At 42.3% G+C, this 20,778-nt stretch overlaps 1 protein-coding gene across 1 annotated transcript in view; it reads left to right on the top strand.

The window, feature by feature from the left end:
• Positions 1–20,778, top strand: part of Znf236 (zinc finger protein 236) — a 90,249-nt gene that overhangs the window by 50,860 nt on the left and 18,611 nt on the right. The window contains 11 exon segments of the mRNA XM_057788731.1: positions 15–116; positions 522–673; positions 3,019–3,122; positions 3,561–3,712; positions 5,089–5,301; positions 8,122–8,404; positions 9,334–9,437; positions 11,112–11,477; positions 12,134–12,279; positions 12,564–12,804; positions 13,290–13,469. Of these exon segments, the coding sequence (XP_057644714.1) occupies positions 15–116; positions 522–673; positions 3,019–3,122; positions 3,561–3,712; positions 5,089–5,301; positions 8,122–8,404; positions 9,334–9,437; positions 11,112–11,477; positions 12,134–12,279; positions 12,564–12,804; positions 13,290–13,469 (2,043 nt within the window).

The raw sequence follows: 20,778 nt of genomic DNA on the forward strand, positions 1-20,778 counted from the left end.
CTCTTTGCCCTTAGATGGCTTTACAGCTCCCCAGGATGCTCTCCCAGAACACATGGACCAGTTTGAAGAGCAAACTACTCCACAGCAGTCTTTTGAGTCTGCAGGACTCTCACAAGGTCAGTGTGAATTTCAGTGAGCCTGCAAACCAGCTGGCCTCTGCTGGGTTTAGTTTGCAAATTTGTAAAACTTTATGATTTAAACCGATAATTGTAATCATTTATTTTTTTAGATAATGCTTTATAATCTCATCTCCTAAAAAAATGACTTGCATCCATTATATGAAGGGTTTCCATCTCAGAGAAGGTGATGGGTTGGAGTAAAGATCTGGTGGGAACTGGTATTCAAAGCTGGAGTATAAAGCCTGCCTAGTACCAGACAACTTAGAGCTGCTAGAACATCACTCTGATCTTGACTGTCATTCAGGAAGCAGAAATGCCTAAACGTCTTTTCTTCATCAATTGATTTTTACCTTTGGTATGATTGACATGTGCTGTAGAGCTCCTGTACCTCATGTCTTTCAGGTTTCACAGTCACTGACACATACAGTCAGCAGACTCCATTCCCAGCTGTGCAGCAGCTGCAGGATTCTAGCACACTTGAGTCCCAGGCCTTGTCAACGAGTTTCCACCAGCAAAACTTACTGCAGGTCCCAAGCTCCGATGCCATCGATGTGGTGAGTATGTGCAGAAGAGCCGAGCAGCTCCTTATCCAGCAGATTTCTCTCTGTCTCTGCTGTAGTCATTTCGAATGCATGTGCTTACTGTGGCATACTTACATCCCGGGTTAGTACAGGGGATGCATCACATGCAGCACACAGAACCATCTTTTTTCTGAAAGCATTTTAACTGTACTTTGTCTGATTGACACTGGGTAGCTTTGCCATTTTGATTAAGCCAGGAATTTACTAGTATGTTGTATAAGAAGCTGAAGAATATTACTTTAAGCACAAAATGTATTTTTTCTTGTAGAATCATAAGTGTTAGAAGGAAAATAAAATTCATTCTGATATGTTAAAAATAAATACAATATAAAACATTTCTTTTTTTTTTTTGGTTTTTCGAGACAGGGTTTCTCTGTGGCTTTGGAGCCTGTCCTGGAACTAGCTCTGTAGACCAGGCTGGTCTCGAACTCACAGAGATCCGCCTGCCTCTGCCTCCCGAGTGCTGGGATTAAAGGCGTGCGCCACCATCGCCCAGCTAAAACATTATTTCTTTAAGTAATAGGTTTCCTTATAACATTTTCAATTATAATTAAATTTTTCCTCTTAGAGACCCTGATATGTTTGTTTGATTTTTTTTTTCTTTTGCAAGTTTTTAAGTAGTGTTTAAAATGTCAGACAAAGCCGGGCGGTGGTGGCTCACGCCTTTAATCCCAGCACTCGGGAGGCAGAGGCAGGCGGATCTCTGGGAGTTCGAGGCCAGCCTGGTCTACATGAGCTAGTTCCAGGACAGGAACCAAAAGCTATGGAGAACCCTGTCTCGAAAATCAAAAAAAAAAAAAAAAAAAAAAAAAGTCAGACAAATTCAATAGTTACCTCCTTAAAAATCTACCAGTGTTAGTAGTAAGCATGAAAAATCAGAGCATTTTGGGTTTTTTAGCAAGGATGTGGAGAGCATGCGTGGCTGAGCTTTACTGCACATCCCCCTGAATAGACTTTTGTCTACTTAGTGCAGGTGATGTAGCAAGATGGTACTTTGTCTAATTTGGTCATGGACATTGTGTGAACAAGTAAGAAAAAAATCTTGCTTCCACTGTCTTTTCAAGAGTGTTTATAGTCTACCCTTTAGTTATCCAGGTACTCTGAAGTCTCGTTTGCTCTCTGTCCAGTGTGAATAGGTTGTATTTTGAAGTCAGAAAGCATTGACTAGGCTGGGTGTCGTGCTGCTGAGCTGCTGTGAGCTCTAGTCCTTATGTCAGAGTAGGGGTCAGGGTCACTGCTCTTTGGTCCTGTCTCTGAGAGGTAGAGGTGACTTCTTGTCCCTTAGGCTCTTGAGACCAGAAAGAGTCTCACTCTTCTCAGAAAGTAGCGAATTTCTTCACACCACTGTGTTACTTTCTACTGCTCCAACAGTATACTTCAGGGAACTAACTTAGAAACAGGAAAGAGTTTATTTTGCTTCACAATTTCAGAAATTTTAGTTTATGGATTATTGGCTCTGTTGCTTTGGGGCCTGTGGCATGGCAGAATGTCATCCTGGGGACATATGTGGTGGAGAGAAATGCTTACCTTGTGGCATTGGAAGAAAGTTGGGGGTTTCAATTTCCCCTATAAGGGCATGCCCTCAATAGCAATATTCTCCAAGTGGGTCCACCCCACAAAGGTTCTGCCAGTTCCCAATAGTGTCACAGAATAGCAGTCAGGATATTGTAGGATGTCTAGGAGCTAGTCTTCACAGGTGGTAGAGTCAAGCTGATGAAAGAGTAGTCTCTTATTAAGATAAATCATGTATGTATAAACTTTGCCCTGAAGTGAGTTATTAATCAGGCCTGAGGGTCACATCTATAATCCTAACACTTGAGAGGCTGAGCTAGAATGATCATAAGTTGATCAAGTTTGACAAGTTAATCAACTCCAAATCCTTGGCTAACTAGACTTGGACTCTGCCTCAAATAATCTATAAATAAATACTTTAACAGAAAGTAAATACAATGCTGGGCATGGTGGTACGCGCCTTTAATCCCAACACTCAGGAGGCAGAGGCAGGTGAATCTCTGTGAATTCAAGGCCAGCCTGATCTATAAAACGAGTTCCAGAACAGTCAGGGCTGTTACACAGAGAAACCCTGTCTTGAAAAAAAAAAAAAAAAAAAGAAGAGAAAAAAGGAAAACAAGAAACATTCTTAATCATATCTATGGCGAAAAAACGTACACTTTCTCTGTTTCAGACTACTACCATGGACTACTTGTGGTCTTTTTTCTTTGGAAACTGTAGTATGAGCATTTATATCTTTGTTCATATTGAGTTGTCCTATGCTTATTATAGTCATTGTTCTTGCTTTATATTTCTGATCATTTTAGGCAACTCGTTTGCTTCCAGAGTCATCTCAAGAGGATCTAGACCTACAGCCACAGCGTCCACAGTTCCTGGAGGACAGCGAGGAGCAGAGCAGGCGCTCTTACAGGTGATCACTGCTCAGATCCAGCTCCCAGGCTGAGTGCTGACTGCGCACCTGCAGTGGTCAAGTGCTCTGCAGCTGTTTTCCCAGACTGAAGTAGGTTTCACCACCTTTATCATTTATAAAGGAGCCAGGAGGTTGTTCATGTTGTGCTTGAGTAACGACTAAATCAAATACGGTCACCTGGTGAGTTATAGCGTTTATCAATTTAAAAATAATACATTTAAGATTACAAAAAAGCTTGATCATTAATTGTCGTTGCCTCTATTTTGTACTGCCTGCTCTGTGCCCTGGGTGTGGAACAGTGCTATGGTTTGTCTAAGAAACTGACCACTTGGTGAGCGTGCTAAAGCTGCTTTGTTCCCCTCTGTTGCTAGGTATCTGGCTGCTCAGCAGTCATGCTCTGAGTGAACAGGGTCTGAGTTTTCTGTGTTTTGTTTCTAGATGTGACTATTGCAACAAGGGCTTCAAGAAGTCCAGCCACTTGAAGCAGCATGTGCGCTCACACACGGGGGAGAAACCCTACAAGTGCAAGCTTTGTGGGCGTGGTTTTGTTTCCTCTGGCGTCCTCAAGTCTCATGAGAAGACACATACAGGTTACTGTCTGTTCCCTGTAGAAAAGTCCTATAGACTAAATGATCTTTAGTGTCTTATTATTTCACTTCGTACAGTGCTTTGTTCAGGGTTCATTTGTGTGATAGCATGTTTTAGTACTATGGTTCTTTTTACAGTCTGTAATACTGCATTAGACAGATAAGTCAAGCTTAATTTACCTATTTATTAGTTTTACTATTTGACTTCTGTGAACAATTCTATGTAGACATGACTTTATTTCTCCATCAAGAAACACAATTGCTGGGTCATAGGAATAACCCTTTTTAGGGTTGGATATGGTTCTGGGATGGTGATTATTGGGGAACACTTGCTTAGCATGTGTTCAAAACACTGCAAAAGCAAGCCCACCTGTAAACTTTCAAGCTCAATCAAACTTTTCCAGGCAACCATTTTCCATTTTGCCAGAAAATGTATGAAGGTCTTGATTCTTCCTCATCCCATCAATGCATTGTTTTGTGTTTCTCTTGATGTCACCATACTTGAGTGGGAAGCATTCACTTGTTGGGGGTGTGGTTTATGTATCTTGAGTGGCTCATGGTGTTGAGTTTGTTACTGTGTACTTGTTGAGAATTGTCTGTTCTAATGATTCTCTCATTTTAAAGTTAGGTTATTTGTTTTATTATCATCAATTTGGTAAAGAGTTAAAAATAGAGCCTGAACATTAGATCTTTCAGATATATACTTTATGATTAAATTACAGTTATCTGTTGAACATATTCTGTTTAATATATTACACATATTTAGCTTCAGTATGTATTCTGTGTAACGCTTTATTTGAAAATGATGGTGCACCACTTACAAATGCACAGAGGAAGAAAAGTCAGTGAATGTGTCTCTGGCTGACTAAGGGGTGATTTTAAGAGCTGTTGAAAAGTTGGTTGTGGGATTAGTGGTACATAGGAAGAACTGTTCTGGGGGCAGAGATAGCCCGTCCGTTGAGGGAAGGCAGGATCAGTCTAGGTGCTTTTGAGTCTCTGTTCTGTCAGACAGGGTCTGCAGCACTGAACTTCATTAGAAGTGAGGCCATGGAAAGGCTTCACAGTCCTTCCTGGGTCTGACTAATATGCTGTGGCTGCAGCTCCAAGATGGATTCAGAGAAGCATTTTGAGGGTCCTGTCTACAAACAAGCCCCAGCTGAGATGTCAAAGGTGGGGAGAGTGTAGTCTTGGCTTGTTGTGGGCATTAGTAGAGATCTGGTAAGACGTGCTCTGCCATTGTTCGTGTCTCTGACGGTATCCAGTCAAAACCCTGAACTGTGAGCAGAATAAACTCCTCGTGTTACTTGTTTGTTCTGAATGCCTACGATTCCGGGATAATGAAGTGGCACGTTCCCTGCCTGCTTTGTCTGTTGATACAGGAGTGAAGGCCTTCAGCTGCAGCATCTGCAGTGCCTCCTTCACCACCAATGGCAGCCTCACGCGGCACATGGCCACACACATGAGCTTGAAGCCTTACAAGTGTCCGTTCTGTGAAGAGGGCTTTCGCACAGCAATTCACTGTAACAAGCACATGAAGAGACACCAGGCAGTCTCATCTGCACCCTCAACAGCTGCAGACACAGAGGGAGGAGGTAGTTTCTGTTTTGGATTGAAAGTTTACTGGTCAAATGCCAATTTAGTTATAAGTTACAAATTGATTTGAATACTGCAGTCTTACAAATTAAGCTTAGTAGTACCTTGACTTTTTAATTTAAGAATGTGTTATTGAGTGGACATGGTATGTGTATGTGGGTGTATGTGGGTGTATGTGCCAGGCCACATATGACAGAGGACAGCTTTGTGGAGTTGATTCTCTCTCCTTCCACCTTCACATGGGTCCTGGAAATTGAGCTTAGGTTGCCAGGCTTGTGCAGCATGTACTTTTACCTGCATCTGAGAAGCCCTGAATTAATATAACTACAGTTTATGTCTCTCTATAGTTTATTTTCTGAATATGAAAGTCCACATGCCCTTTGAGAAAAAAAATCCAGAGACTCACAATGAATTTGTTCAGCTTTCTCGGTCACCATGCACTGACGTGGCTTTTGATTCAGCATGTGCCCTTGCAGCTGCACTCAGCATGCACGTGGGTGGAGTTCATTCTAACTTGTGATGCTGCACTGTACTTTATAATGTCCAGAGCTTTCTGTATTTGACATAGTGAGCACAGATGTGTACAGATGCATCCCTGTAGTTGTGTTTATTATGATGTGCTGTAGATGAATGCAGAGCTAAGTTTGATTCCCCCCTGGCCAGAGCTATGCTCAGTGTCAGATTGCATTACTTCATTTAATTCACATTCGGCACTGTGTGGTTGGAGAGACCAATCTTATTTCCTACCAAACATTACTCAAGTTAATTTGCCCAAATCCTAAACCTTAAGTTTATGACTCTGCTGCTCTGTTTATTGGCTGGCTTCCTTTTAGTAAATTCCACAAGTGAGGTTGGTGTTAGAATGTGCATGTTTTAATTTCACAAGTGATACCAGCACACAGCAGTGTCATGTTTAGTGAGTGTAGTTATCATAGAGCCATGTAGTGTGTGTGTGTCTCATTTTTGTTGTGTTAATAGCTGGTACTGTTACTGAACAGTGGTGCTCAGTGTCATGCCCATGCCACTTAAGGTCTTTAGGTCAGTACTCAGAGATGAGATATGCGGAGGAAGTCTTTGCTTTCTTCTTAGTTGATTATCCCCCTCATTTGCTTGTGGTCATCTACCCCTGAGGTTGTGAGTCAGACCCTAGGATTTGAGAGTAGTGTAGATTTGTCTTACAGTTTGGAAAGTGAGTCTTTACAGTTTGCCTAAACCACCTTAATTGCAAACGTCTTGACTTCAGTGTTGCAAAGCAGTTTTTCAGTCAGCTTCATCAGCAGACAGTTCTTAGGACTTGGGCTTCTGGCCGTCTGTGTTTAAGAAGTAGTTCCATATGTAGTGCTTTGGTGTGCCTTTGTCTCCAGTAGTTACATTCTGCCATGAGAGCCGAGGAATCATGAAAAGCTACTCAGTTTTCCTTCCTGCGAAGTATCAGACACTACTCAAATCCTGTAGGCTAGCGTGAATAATGTTGCAGGCCAGTCACATGTTCCTTCTTAGCAGTTAAGAAAGCAAAGATACTGGTAACTGAAGAGATGGCTCAGAGGGTAATAGCACTGGCTGCTCTCCAGAGGTCCTGAGTTCAATTCCCAGCAACCACATGGTGGCTCACAACCGTCTGTAATGAGATCTGGTGTCCTCTTCTGGCCTGCAGGCAGAACACTGTATACATAATAAATAAGTAAATCTTTTTTTTTTTTTTAAAAGAAAGCATAGATGCCATTAAGACAATATTATAATTGATATGTGGGTTCCTTTTAGGACTTTGTCATACTGCACTAATATTTACAGACACTGATGAGTCTTCTTGTTTTTGAGTCTTCTTGTTTTCTTCTCTTACCTGTGGTTTACTCTGCCCCACCAGTGTTTGTGAATGGCTTTTAATTCCTTCACATTGGGAATGGTTAGCCATTTGGCTTTACTTGAGCTGTCTTCTATTTTTACTATGTATTTTGCTTAATTTTGTTGTCTTTTCCTCACTTTTGACTTTTTCTATGTGGATCTATATATATCTTGGTTATTTGAAAAATTTTAACACAATCATCTCCATATTTCACTGTCAAGTGTTGGTGGGGGCCACTAGCTATTACATTTTCCTAAAGCTTTCAGAGTTTACAAGTGTATTAGGAAATTTTTATTTGTGGTATTTTCTTTTTATAGAACTTTTCTGAGTAGATATTGAATTTCTGGGCTCTGTCTTCCATGACTGATCCCCTTTCAGCCCGTCTCCTTCCTGTCTGTCCCATCTTTTCTTGCCCATTTTGTTCTAGAGCATCAGTCAGTGGTTTCTCACACCTCCCCTAGTTCTGCTTGTGTTGGATTTAAGTGTTTCATCCCTGAGCCCCTGGCCACAGTCCTATTCTCCCATTTTCATAGCAGTTTATCCTTGTAACAAGGGAATGTGTGCGTGTATGCATTTTAAGTTTGTAGTCATTCTCATCAAACTGAGGGTTCTTTGCTAGTTTGTTCACCTCTGACTTTTGAGCATCTGGCTTTATTCACCTAGTAATCAATTGTGTCCCATGGTACTATGTGAATATCTACAAATCCTGGTGGATCTGCGGACTTGGGTGGTTTTTAAGCTTCTGGGTCTGTAAGCTGGCAGAAGCTGGCCTTCAACCACTGCAGATTCCTGGGCCCTCCTTCACTTGTCTTCCTTCTCCCTGGTCATACAAGTCCCCATTAGCCCCAATTGGAAAAGCAGCTGTTTGCTGTCTGAAATGTGGCTTAATTAAATCATTAATACTAACCTTACATGCTTCCCCTTCATTTTCTCATGTTAATGGGGAGTTTGAACCCTTTCCCCATGCGTTTAATAGACACATGTGTGGAGGATGAGGAAGAAAATTGTGACAGAAGTGCATCAAGAAAGCCGCGCCCTGAGGTCATCACTTTCACAGACGAGGAAACAGCCCAGCTGGCCAAAATTCAGCCCCAGGAGAGTGCTACAGTGTCTGAGAAGGTCCTGGTGCAGTCAGCTGCAGAGAAGGACCGCATCAGTGAGATGAAGGATAAGCAAGCAGAGCTTGAGGCTGAACCCAAGCATGCCAACTGCTGCACATACTGTCCTAAGAGCTTCAAGAAGCCCAGCGACCTGGTGAGGTGAGGATGCTGTCACTTGTATACAGAGCCTTGCAGACTTGAAAGTGGACTCTGATGCTTTTCACTCCGGTATGGGAAGTTTTATATGGAGTATGTTGTTACAAACCTGCATCGACTTGGTAGTGAGCTCGTGTAGAATGGTGGTGAATGACTTTGTTGCTTACGCATCTTCCTGTATGATTGTGATAGAAGCAGAAAATTAACCAGCTTAATTGCAGAACATAGAGTGCCAGACTGTGCAGGTATAGAAGACTGGCAGATAACTTCTTACAGAGGGCTGCTAGTCAGAGTGAAAGCACAGAGCAAACTAGAGACCGCCAGATGTCATAGGTCAAGCCGCTAACTGATGACTGATGTGCATATATAGCAGAGTGGTTAAGAACTTGGTAAGAGTTCTAGGGCCGTGTAGAGGACAAAAGCAAGCCATATCTAGTTGTTGCCATCTAGTCTGCAGTCATGACACAAAGCTTGGCTCTAGGAGATCATAGAGCCAGCAGGTGAGGTGCACAGAGCACCTTAATGAACAGGAGATCATAGAGCCAGCAGGTGAGGCTCACAGAGCACCTTAATAAACAGTAGATCATAGAGCCAGCAGGTGAGGCTCACAGAGCACCTTAATAAACAGTAGATCATAGAGCCAGCAGGTGAGGCTCACAGAGCACCTTAATAAACAGGAGATCATAGAGCCAGCAGGTAAGGTGCATAGAGCACCTTAATGAACAGCAGAGCTATAAAGACTGCAGTTAGTGCACCATGTGGAGACTGCACTTGCTGTTATACAGTGAAGTTTAGACGTTTTATTTGGCCAAATTTAATCAGAAATACTAGCTTATGATTTTTATTTATATGGTTATAAGTTTATGAAGTTGTTTATAAATATGTATATAGTTAAAAATAAAATTTCTTAATTAGAAATGTTTCTTTAATAGGCATGTTAGAATCCATACTGGAGAGAAGCCATATAAGTGTGATGAATGTGGGAAGAGCTTTACTGTGAAGTCCACGCTAGATTGCCACGTGAAGACTCACACGGGTGAGTAGGGCCCCTCAGCACTGCAGATTCCTTGGGCTGTGTGTGAATGTTTTCTACATAAATGCTTCTAAATTGCAGAGAACTCAAAATTAGGAACTATGAAAAAATAGATTAAAAAGTTTTTTTTTTTTTTTTATTCCTGATGTAAGGAAAATAAAACTGTTAAAGGGAGAATCTCATCAAGGGGAAAATGGTGTCTTGTTTCCTTGGCTTTTTTCTTTACCTGACTTGAGGATATGAAAATTAGTTGCTTTAAAAGCACAAATCTTTGCTCCTTAAAGTCTCCTGTTAGAAGAGTGATTCTCAACCTGTGGGTTGTTGACCCCTTTGGGGGTCAAATGGCCCTTTCACAGGGGCTGCCTAAGATTATTAGAAAACAGAGATATTTACATTATAATTCATAACAGAAGCATCATTACAGTTATGAAGTCTTAATGAAAAGAGTTTTAAAGTTAGGGGTCAGCACCATTTAAGGAACTATATTAAAGGGTTGCAGTGTTAGGAAGGTTGAGAACTGCTGAACTAGAAGGCCTCTTCCCTGAGCCGTAGACATCTTGCATGGACATGAGGCTAGTAGTCGCATAGCCCCCAACTCCATTGAGATTTTATTTGTATTAAGACATAACTAGCCAGTAGTATGTTTGGCATGTTGAGACACAGGAACTCTTCAGTGAATGTCAGACATCATTACTGTGGACCACTGGGGAGCATTGGTTATGAGTTTGAACAAGTAAGTACAAACAGAATTTCATATGCTTATGTTGATGTGAAGTTATGTGATTCTTTCCTGATGGATTATTATTGACAGCTAAAGAGGGATAAACTTATTTATTAAGACTTTATCATATGCAGTTGTTTCATCAGGTTCCCAGTGTCTCATGTTTTGCTATGAACTTGCTGAGGGTGGAGAGGCTTACTTTGCTCAGCTCAGAAGACCCAGGTCCAGTACACTGTTCATATGCTAGGTACCCAGTTGTTCCTCTAGATCAGCATAGCTGTTCCAGGCTATATGGGGTTGGAGTTCAGCTTAGGCTATGTAGGCAAAAAAAACTGTTTCCCCCTTTGGAATGACAAGGTGACTTTTGGAGACCCCAGAGCCATATAGGATCACAGACTTACTAATGCCACTTTGAATCTGCTTGATCATCCCTGGTAAAGGGTGGCACTTACTTCCTGGGTTTCTGATCCTGAGCTCTTCTAGGGCAGTTGTTGTCAGTGGCATTTGTACCTTGGTGGCTTTTATTATGCAGATGATGATGAGAAAAACCAGAACAAGATACATGACACTGGACACAGGGCCTCTGGGCTCAGGATGGTATTCCCCACGCATACTCTTCCAAGTCAGCTGCTATCTGTGATGGCATTTCTCTTTCCAGTAGACCCTGAGATCTTAAATAACCTCTGTATAGAAATAAAAATGACTCAGGGATACGTCTTCTAATGAAAGTAAATCAAATGTTTCAGTCAAGATTCTATGGAATGTAGTGATTTCAGAGTCTCAGAGGGTTGATTGTAGATTGGGGACAGGAAGATTTCTGCAGTTTCCTGTGTTGTCATAGCATCCTTGGTTGAGAGCCTGAAGTACTTTGGTCCATGAACCCAGCACCGTATGTTTGTGCTGCCTAGTAGAAGGTTTCTGTGAGCTCGGGCTGATTCTTGCTGGTGTTCTTGTAGGCCAGAAGCTGTTCAGCTGTCATGTCTGCAGCAATGCCTTCTCCACAAAAGGAAGTCTGAAGGTGCACATGCGCCTGCACACAGGGGCAAAGCCTTTCAAGTGCCCTCACTGTGAGCTGCGCTTCCGTACTTCTGGGAGGAGGAAGACTCATATGCAGTTTCATTACAAATCAGATCCTAAGAAAGCCAGGAAGCCTGTGACCCGAAGCTCATCAGAGAGTCTGCAACCTGTGAGCCTCCTCAACTCCCCTTCCAACGACCCCAATGTGTTCATCATGAACAACTCTGTTCTAACAGGGCAGTTTGATCAGAATATGCTTCAGCAAGGGCTGGTGGGTCAAGCTATCCTTCCTGCCTCTGTTTCAGGTAAGAAACCAACATATGTCCCTCTCATCTGTCCCCAAAGCAAGGCAGTTGTGCAAGCCTTTCCTTTAAAAGGCAGTGTTACTGTATCTGCTTTAAACACTTTATTACTTTGCTCAGCTTTTGATTCAGTGAGTCTCAGCACACTTCCTCCTGCTTGGTGTTCTCCTAGATTAGTCCAGTATCTGATTTCCACATCTCACCCCTTAAACTAGTGAAGTCGTCCATTGGCATTGGTCACACACTGCTTAAACAGCATCACATTACAGCAGGTGGATTTATGTGCACTTACACGTAAGTGCACAGTGCCTGCAAGCTGTTTGATGTCCTGTAGTCTTTTCCTTCTCTGTCTTTCCATTTGGGATATGAAAGCCACTCAGTGGCTGCTGCTGTGTTTGCCAGTAGGACAGTCAGTCGTCTCTCTCAGCCTGTTTTCTGGAGTCTGGAATGGGAAGATTATTTATTCCCCAGGAGCTTTTTTGTCACAAGGCAGATGATATGTCTGTAGTATAAATATCTGTAGTCCTTAACTAGATATATTACCAAAACATGTAAAACTTTTGTGTTCTAAAATCCTTATGGAAAAAGTGAGTTCTTTTACATTTATGTTGTTAAATGTTGTTATGTTACATTTATTTTGTTTCTCATTTTCTGACTAGCTGGTGGGGACTTGACAGTGTCTCTGACTGATGGGAGTTTGGCCACTCTGGAAGGTATCCAATTACAGCTGGCTGCTAATTTGGTTGGACCAAATGTTCAGATTTCTGGAATTGATACCTCCAGCATCAACAATATCACTCTGCAGGTACCATTGTTTTCTTTTTTTTTTTTTTAATCTATTTATTTATTATGTATACAGTATTCTGTCTGCATGTATGCCTGCAGGCCAGAAGAGGGCACCAGATCTCATTACAGATGGTTGTGAGCCACCATGTGGTTGCTGGGAACTGAACTCAGGACCTTTGGAAGGGCAGGAAGTGCTCTTAACCACAGAGCCATCTCTCCAGCCCCTGTTTTCTGTGCTTTAACTTTGTCTGAATCACATGCAGCACAAAATTCTCACTTACATATACATGTGTTGCTTTATAGATTGACCCGAGCATTCTGCAGCAAACACTACAGCAGGGCAACCTGCTTGCTCAGCCAATGACAGCAGAGCCTGGCACTGGCTCACAGAACAACTCTCTTCAGACATCAGACAGCACTGTCCCAGCCAGTGTTGTCATCCAGCCCATCTCAGGCCTGTCCTTACAGCCCACAGTGACATCTGCCAATCTGACCATTGGCCCACTCTCTGAGCAGGACTCCGTGCTGACCACCAGCAGCAGCGGTAAGAGCCCACTGCTCTTTATTGTAGAAACTGGGATTTTGTTTTGTTCCTCATGGTAACACAGTTGTTAGGTTGATATGTTGTCACTTTTCATCTCTTTTAAAGCTCACCAAAGAAATAAAAACCCTACAGTTTTCTTAGTTTCAGTGTTGTTAGTTCTGCATATGTCCATTTTATTGTTCGTAGAATTATTTTTCTCAAACTGGTTTCTTGTTTTATCATTTCACTTAGCTCCTCTTTCTTCCTTGTGCCCTCTCTCTTTCTCTTTCTCCTCTTCTCTTTCTTTATGGTACTGGAGAATCAAACATAGGGCTTTGTGAATTCTAGAGCAAGTTTTATCTTATTAGATAAAGTAATTAGAAGTGACTGATAACTTATTCTAAGTCTTTGAATTTTAAAAATAATCTTTAAGATGCTTTTCATAGAAACCAGGAGAAATGTGTTTCATTAGAGCTCAGTGTTATTTGCTTTGTGATGATGATCAGGGACACAGGACCTCACTCAAGTGATGAATTCACAAGGCCTTGTATCCACTTCGACGGGCCCCCACGAGATCACCCTGACCATCAACAACTCAAGTCTCAGCCAGGTCCTTGCCCAGGCTGCTGGCCCCACTGCCACATCATCCTCGGGCTCTCCGCAGGAGATCACGCTGACAATCTCTGGTTAGTAAGTTCACATTGTAGATGTCTTTTGGCTTACAGCTTAAGGCCATCTTGTTCGTGTCTCTCTGCAGCACTCAGACATAAAGACATCACATTTTATTGTGTGAAAGCTTCAAGTCTAATGAAGTCTAGTGTCAGAAACAAACATGTGTTTCTTACCCGACTTCCTGTTTCTGTAGTGCTGACTGTGGAATTAATGTTTAGAGTTGGCCACTTTTGCCATATGTCTTTGCTTAGCAGACACCAGTGTGAGGAACTTCCTGACTGCTGCTCCTGTTCTATACACTGAAGAAACATCACTCATCTGAGCTGTGTACAAGAAACCGTAAAAACCTTCCATGGTCTCCTCTACTCTTGTATCTTTAGAACACTACTAAGATTATGTAGAAAGTTTTAGATATGTTAGAGCATCGAATTTGGTAATAAAGAGCACTTGACATCACCAAATCACCCAAAATGTTATTCACTGGTCTGAGGTATCCCTTGCTGTCCCTCCCTGATCCTCAGAGTCACTCTCACAGTATGCTCTTGCCTGTGTAGTATGGGCTGGTGTGCTTTGGCCACACGATTCCTTGCTCTGCAGTCTTCATTCCTTCATGTAAACTAAGTCTTTTTTTTTTTTTTTTTTTTTTAAAAAAAAAATGGAAGCCAAGGTCTTGCCCAGGCCTGTCTCAAACTCATTGCGTAGCCAAGAATGATGCTGAATCTCTGAGTCTCCTTCCTTTGCCTCCTCAGTACTAGAATTATAAGCATGTGTCACTGTGCCTGGTGTATTAGTTATTTTCATTGCTGTGATAAACGCCAGGACCAAGGCAGCTTCTACATGGAAGAGTTTATTTGGGTTTATGCTTCCGGATGCAGAGCTCATAATGGCAGGTGAGGCATGGTAGGTAGCAAGCAGCAGCATTAGAAAAAAGTTGAGAGATCACATCTCAGCTGCACAACGAAAGCAGAAGAGTGAACTGGAAATAGGGTAAGGCTGTAAACTCAGAGCTTGCCCCCAGTGGCCTACTTCCTCCAGCAGAAGGTGCTCAGGCTTCCTAGGCAGCCCCACCAGTTGGGGAATAGGTGTTGGCTACAGGAGCCTGTGGAGGCGTTTCTCATTCAAGCCACCACGCCCAGTGTCAAGGCTAGGGGTTAAGTCTGGCACTGTGTGAGTACATGCTGGCAGGCAGCTGCATCCCTAGCCCATATGTTATTTTTGAATTAATAAATTTATAGCACTTGCTCTCATGTGACAGTGCATTTAAAACTCATAACCACCTTACAGTTATACTGTAAGAACAGTTATAAAGTAAGAGCATTTTTATCAGAATTCCAGGTAGAAGTTTTGTTTTTCAGGAGGGTCTTACTTTCAGATGTATTTGTACTTTTGAATGACATGCTGTGACTTTTACCTGCTGCAGGACAACACATATTATTAACATTGGGTTTTGTATGGTTCACTAACTCTTCCATTTTTTGGCGTGTTCTCAGTGTTGGATATCTGTTAGGTCTTATCAAAAACATCTGCCGAATTCTTACATATAGCTTAGAAACTAAGTTCTTCACTTTTGTATTTCCTGTTTTTCTATACTTGGCCATATTCTTATGCTATTGCTATGGGTATAATAAAAGGGTAGCTGTATATGACATTAAGTATTTATTTATTTTACTTAAAGGGTTTGTTGTATTATTGTTGGCTGGTTATTCAGGCAGAGCATTGTGTGTCACTTGTTGAAAGCATTTGATGCCATATACAAGTTGTCACTTGGTTTGTGTGATACACAGGATGGTATGTGGTATGAATGTAGTGTTATTTAAGTCATGTAGATTTATAAGAGTGTATAAGTCCTAACATTTGGAGACAAAAACTAAAACATTGTATAAAAATGAAGGATGGTCCTTCTCTCCAAACTGAACTTGTCCATACCCAGCATTTGACCTCTGGCTAGATGCTTGCAGCCAGTTGTTAATGGAAAGTGACGTCTAGTGAGACTCAGTAACATGGCATGGATTGGAGTACTCTCCCTGGGTTCTTTAAACGACTGGCTGGTAACAGCAATGCTTTCTCTTTATTTTTCCCATATTTGTGTTTATAATGCTTGGCTGTACTTGTCTGTCTGGAGTGCCCAGGGAGTAGGTCGTAGTTCAGAACTGCAGTACAGTATCTTCATCCTCTGATGCTCTTTTCCTTAAACCTTACCTCACTCACTCCTGATATTACAGCAGAGTTCCAAGGCATCTTGTCTTTTTCAAGTCTTCCAAAGCATGTATGTGGTTTTCATGGACGCTTCAGTAGATGTTTTTATTGTGTTGTGCATCATCTAGGTAAATAGCGCATGTCCCTTATAGGAATATGTCGCCGATGCTAATGCATGCTGGCAAGCAGTTGGAATACACTGGAGGGGAAGCTGTCAACACTGGATGTTCAGCATTGGCTAAGCCTGGAAGCTTGTTGTGTGGAAGTCGACCAAGGAAGGTTCTGTTAGTATTTAGTGATGTCCCTTATCCACATGTAAACATGTTTTAACTGCATCTGGTTGTGAACTACATTTGGAAGTGTTTTCAGTTCAGTGAAAGTGTTTTTCAAAAAGAAATGTGGTTTTAAGATCCTAAATAAAGTAGGATTCTCAAGTAGTTTAAAAAGTATGGACAAGCCGGGCGGTGGTGGCGCACACCTTTAATCCCAGCACTCGGGAGGCAGAGGCAGGTGGATCTCTGGGAGTTCGAGGCCAGCCTGGTCTACAAGAGCTAGTTCCGGGACAGGCACCAAAGCTACAGAGAAACCTTGTCTCGGAAAAAAACCAAAAAAAAGTATGAACAAATACTTCCATTGAGTAAAATATAGGTCATATATTTATTAATGTTACAAAATATTATTAAAAAGCAAAAGTTTACCATCTGGGGGTGGTGGCGCATGCCCTGAGTCCCACACTTGGGAGCCAGAGGAAGGCAGATCTTTTGAGTTCCAGGATGGCCTGGGCTACACAGAGAAACTGTCTTAAAACAAAACAAATGAACATAATAAATATAACATACAAACAGAAAAAACAAAACATAAACAAACAGAAAACTCCAAAAGCTTTGAGGATAGTACTGTATGTTGAGCACATTTATTAAAGAGTAAATTGGAACTTTATTTTGAGATCTATTTCTATGGGGGTTTAGACCTTACTAATCTCAATTGGTTTGGGTATAGTGAACTAAGTGAAGGATAAGTCTGTTATTGGGACCTGTGACCAGTGGCCGGCCAGTCTGTAGATGATTTTTTATGCAACTCTGCTGTATTACATTAGTTAGGCACTCAGCCATGGATTCAGCTGTGGCAGACATCATAAAATACAGGTAAAGACCTCACATTTAATAAATGAAGGAACTAGACTACAGTCAGAGACAGCTCATTTGTTTCCCAACTGCTCAGACCTGAGTAACTATATTAATTATAATACTGTTTGGCCAATAGCTTAGGTATATTTATACCTATCTCTTATATATTAAATTAATCCATTTCTGTTTATCTGTAGGCTATGGCCTACTGGTAAGGTTCTGGCAGCAGCATCTTTTTTCTTCGTCATCTACATGGCATCTCCTTGATTCTGCTTACTCTCTGTATATCTCTGTTCGGATTTCCTGCCTGGCTCAATTGTGCCCTGCCATAGGCTGAAGCAGCTTTATTCATTAACCAATAAAAGGAACACATATACAGAAGGCCCTCCTACATCACAAGACTGTCTTTTAGGACTGGGCGTTGTGACTCGTGCCTGTTTTTGTAGTACTCTGGAGACATAATGCACTATGCTAGAAAGAAGTAAACATATTTTTTCTTTCCACAATTTCAGAATTTTTAAAATAGCAGTAAATACACAAGGTTTAGCCATTTCAGTGACAGCACTTTGTCATATAGTCCTGTCATAGATGAGTGGCGGGTCTTTCATTCCAATCTTAATTTCTAATATTTTCATATCACAAAGCATACAGTAAATGTTTCTATATATGTGGTTTACAGAATGAATACAAGCTAATAAAGAGTCTGCAGAGTTCCAGTTCAAGAGGTTTCAGAAGTGGGCTGAGGAAAAATATTGATAAGATACCAAACCAGAACTGTCCAGGAGGGAGCTGCTAGGGTCGTGGTTTGAGAGTGAGGTTGTTCCAGGTGTGAGGTAAAAGGCTGAATCAGGGTTTGAGAACAAATACAGTGGGTTCAGGTCCAGATACGGACGGTTGAGCAGATGAACAGGCAGGCAGTTGAGTAAACCAACTTCAGCAATGGGGCCGTCTTAGGATTACTGTTGCTGTGATGAATCAGTATGGCCAAATCACCTTGGGGAGGAAAGGTTTATTCAGTTCACATCACAGTTTGTTATCAGAAGAAGTCAGGACAGGAACTCAAACATGATAGGATCTTGGAGGCAGGAGCTGATGCAGAAGCCATCAAGGGGTGTTGCTTACTGCCTTGCTTCCCAGGGCTTGCTCAGCCTGTTTTCTTATAGGACATAGGACCACCAACCCAGGGATGGCCCCACCCACAATGGACTGGGTCGTCCCCTGTCAATCACTAATTAAGAAAATGCTTTGCAGGCTTGTTTCTGATTGAAGAGTTTTTCTCAAATGGTGACTCTAATTTGTGTCAAGTTGCCATAAAAGTGTCCAGTGCAGGTACCATGCCAACCTGAAAGTCCCGGTGCAGTTGAGGAGTCCTCTCCTTGTTGATCCTTGACATATGCACTAAGTATCAAATGGTAGATTGCTGTGAGACCATGCCTTTATAGCATTAGATATCCATGACTTTATGGGGCTCTGTGAGAGAGTTATACCCTTTCCTTGGTTTGTTGTGTCCCCCAAGTTTGATTTTATTTATAGAGTAGCTCCCTGTCTACCCCCAGGAATAAGTCATTGATAGTCTGTGCTGGTCCCTTACAGTTGGCGCAGTTTCTGGTCCACTCAGGGCTGCAGCCCTCCTCAAGGGGGAGTCAGAAGCTGCCTGTGATTTGGGTGCTGCTCAGCTGGGAACAACTGTTTTATACAGTGTGGCTTATCTTAGAGCACACACAGCCTCATCTCAGCACTGAAGAGGGTCAGGAGTTCTAGGTCAGCAAGAGCTCTATGTCTTGACCCTCTTTCCAAAGGAGGGGGTGAGTAAGACGTCCTTCAAAGCACAAAGAACACATTAGCTTCAGGTTTTGTCGTGTGATGTATCATCTCATAAGTATTCGTGCTCTGTGTATAGTTCTGTGAGGACAGAAGTCTATCCTGCTTTTTAATTTTGTTCTGGGCCGTGACTACTTTCTCAGCCCTAGATGACAGACTAACAAAACTGAAGAAGGCTTTCTGAGGGTTTCTGTCTGTGTTGCATAAAGTCAGGCTCGGCCAGACGTGGTGGATACACCTTTAGTCTTAGCACTTGGGAGGCAAAGGCAGGCAGATCTCTGAGTTCAAGGTCAGCCTGGTCTGCAGACAAGTTCCAGGACAGTCAGGACCACAAAGTGAAAACTTGTCTCAAAAAAGCAAACAAACAAATGGCTTGGGAGTTCATATGTACCTAGTTTTCTTACCTTAGAGAGATTTCCTTCATTTGTTAACTTCGTTTTCCACATCTATATATCAAATGAGGAGAAAGTAGTCTTGGTGTGTTTTTGTATGGAAAGATAGAGTCTTTGTTACAGTATTCTCCTGCAGAGAAGCAAGCCTGAGGAGTGTGTCAGGAAGCACTGGCTCCATGGGTTCACAACCAAAGGCCTAGCTTTGAGACCAGTGGGGCTTTGTCCTAGACTTTTTCAGTCCGCTTTGCCTAAAGTGTAATATGATACTCACTGGGCGTTTTATGGCTGTAGGGCTACACTAAGGGTATGCGAGCGCAGCAGGGTTACTATGACACTGTTGAAACTACAGTAGTGTCATGTAGTTGCTAGGATATTGTAGTGACATTTCATTTGTTTTTAATAAATAAAACTTGTCTAAAGATCAGAGAGTAAAACAGCCCCACTGTTTAGCCTTACAGAACAGGCAGCAGTGGCACACCTTTAATCCCAGTAGCCACACTAGTTGCCATAGAAACTGGGCTGTAGTGATGCACGCCTTTAATCCCAGCTCTAGAGAAGAATATAAAATGGGAGGAGACAGCTCACAAACACAGTCTCAGTCTGAGATACCAGGATGCAGCATCGCCATTTCAGACTGATGTCAAGGTAAGAGGCAGTAGCTGGCTGTTTTGAACCCCAGTATCTGTCTCTGGGTTTTTATTAATCATGTTCAGGATACTGAGGACAGGGACGCAGTAAGTTGAGCATATGTGCACTGACTGATTAATTGGCTCCCCATCCCATTGTTTTAAGAGGCCCCTTACTACATCTTCTGTATTCATTCAAAATACGTTATCTGCCAGTTGTTTATTATCTACTGTGTGGCAAAATTGTATGAAATCTGCGAGTATTTGCCTGAACAGGGTAGTTGTGGCTCACCCATATTCCAGAATGTGTTGAAGAATTCGTGAGTCTGTTGTGTGTCTGTCGTTTTAGCGCATGACGGTATTGAGAGTACACCATATTGTAATCGTAATAAAGTAAAATAAGACTTTATTGAGTTGTGCCCTGGAGGAACAGCGGTTTCAGAAAAATAAGTCTAGCCCTTATTTAAGTACTAGACTCACTTGTACCTTCTTGAGGTTAACATGATAATGAAGAACTGTTTGTAACACACCCCAGCCTTGTGTCTAGGAAAATCTCTGTTTTCCTGCTGTAGCTTTGTGTTCTTTTCAGTTCTACTGGGGTAGCTCTTGGCGGTGTCTGTCTCTGTGAAAAGTGACCTGATTGAGAATGCCGTGGAGGATTCTTCATTTGCGTTGAGTATCAACTGTGGCATTACCTGAAGCTGTTCCCTGAACAAGTGGACTTTCATTTTTCTCTTTAGATTTGCTGTCCTGTTGGAACTTTCTGATGTGTGGTCATCACTAGGAAGTGAGGTGCATTTTACTTGTGGGTGGGAGAGGCCCTTTGGGTCTGTGACCTCAGCAGGCAGGTGAGGCTGAGTTCTGGGCCATCCAGTAGCAGTGAGTAGTGTCAGCTTCACTTTACTCATTTTAAGAATGACTTGAGATGGGACTCTGAGAAACAGGCTTCTGTCCAGTTACCCTGTGACACTGCTCCTCGTAGTGTTAGTGCATGAGCCAGGACTTGTGGAGGTAGCACACGGAGCCCTGCTGGTGGTGGTCTGTAATTTAGCGCTGATGCGTAAGCCGCCTCCACAGAACTGTACTTCTGTCTGGTGCATTAGCAATGTGCACGATGTGAGCAGGGGGGAGGGAGCCCCAGTGGCTGCTTCCGTGCGCACA

Source organism: Chionomys nivalis, chromosome 14 (genome assembly GCF_950005125.1).
Source record: "Chionomys nivalis chromosome 14, mChiNiv1.1, whole genome shotgun sequence".
In the NCBI taxonomy this organism is placed as follows: Eukaryota; Metazoa; Chordata; class Mammalia; order Rodentia; family Cricetidae; genus Chionomys; species Chionomys nivalis.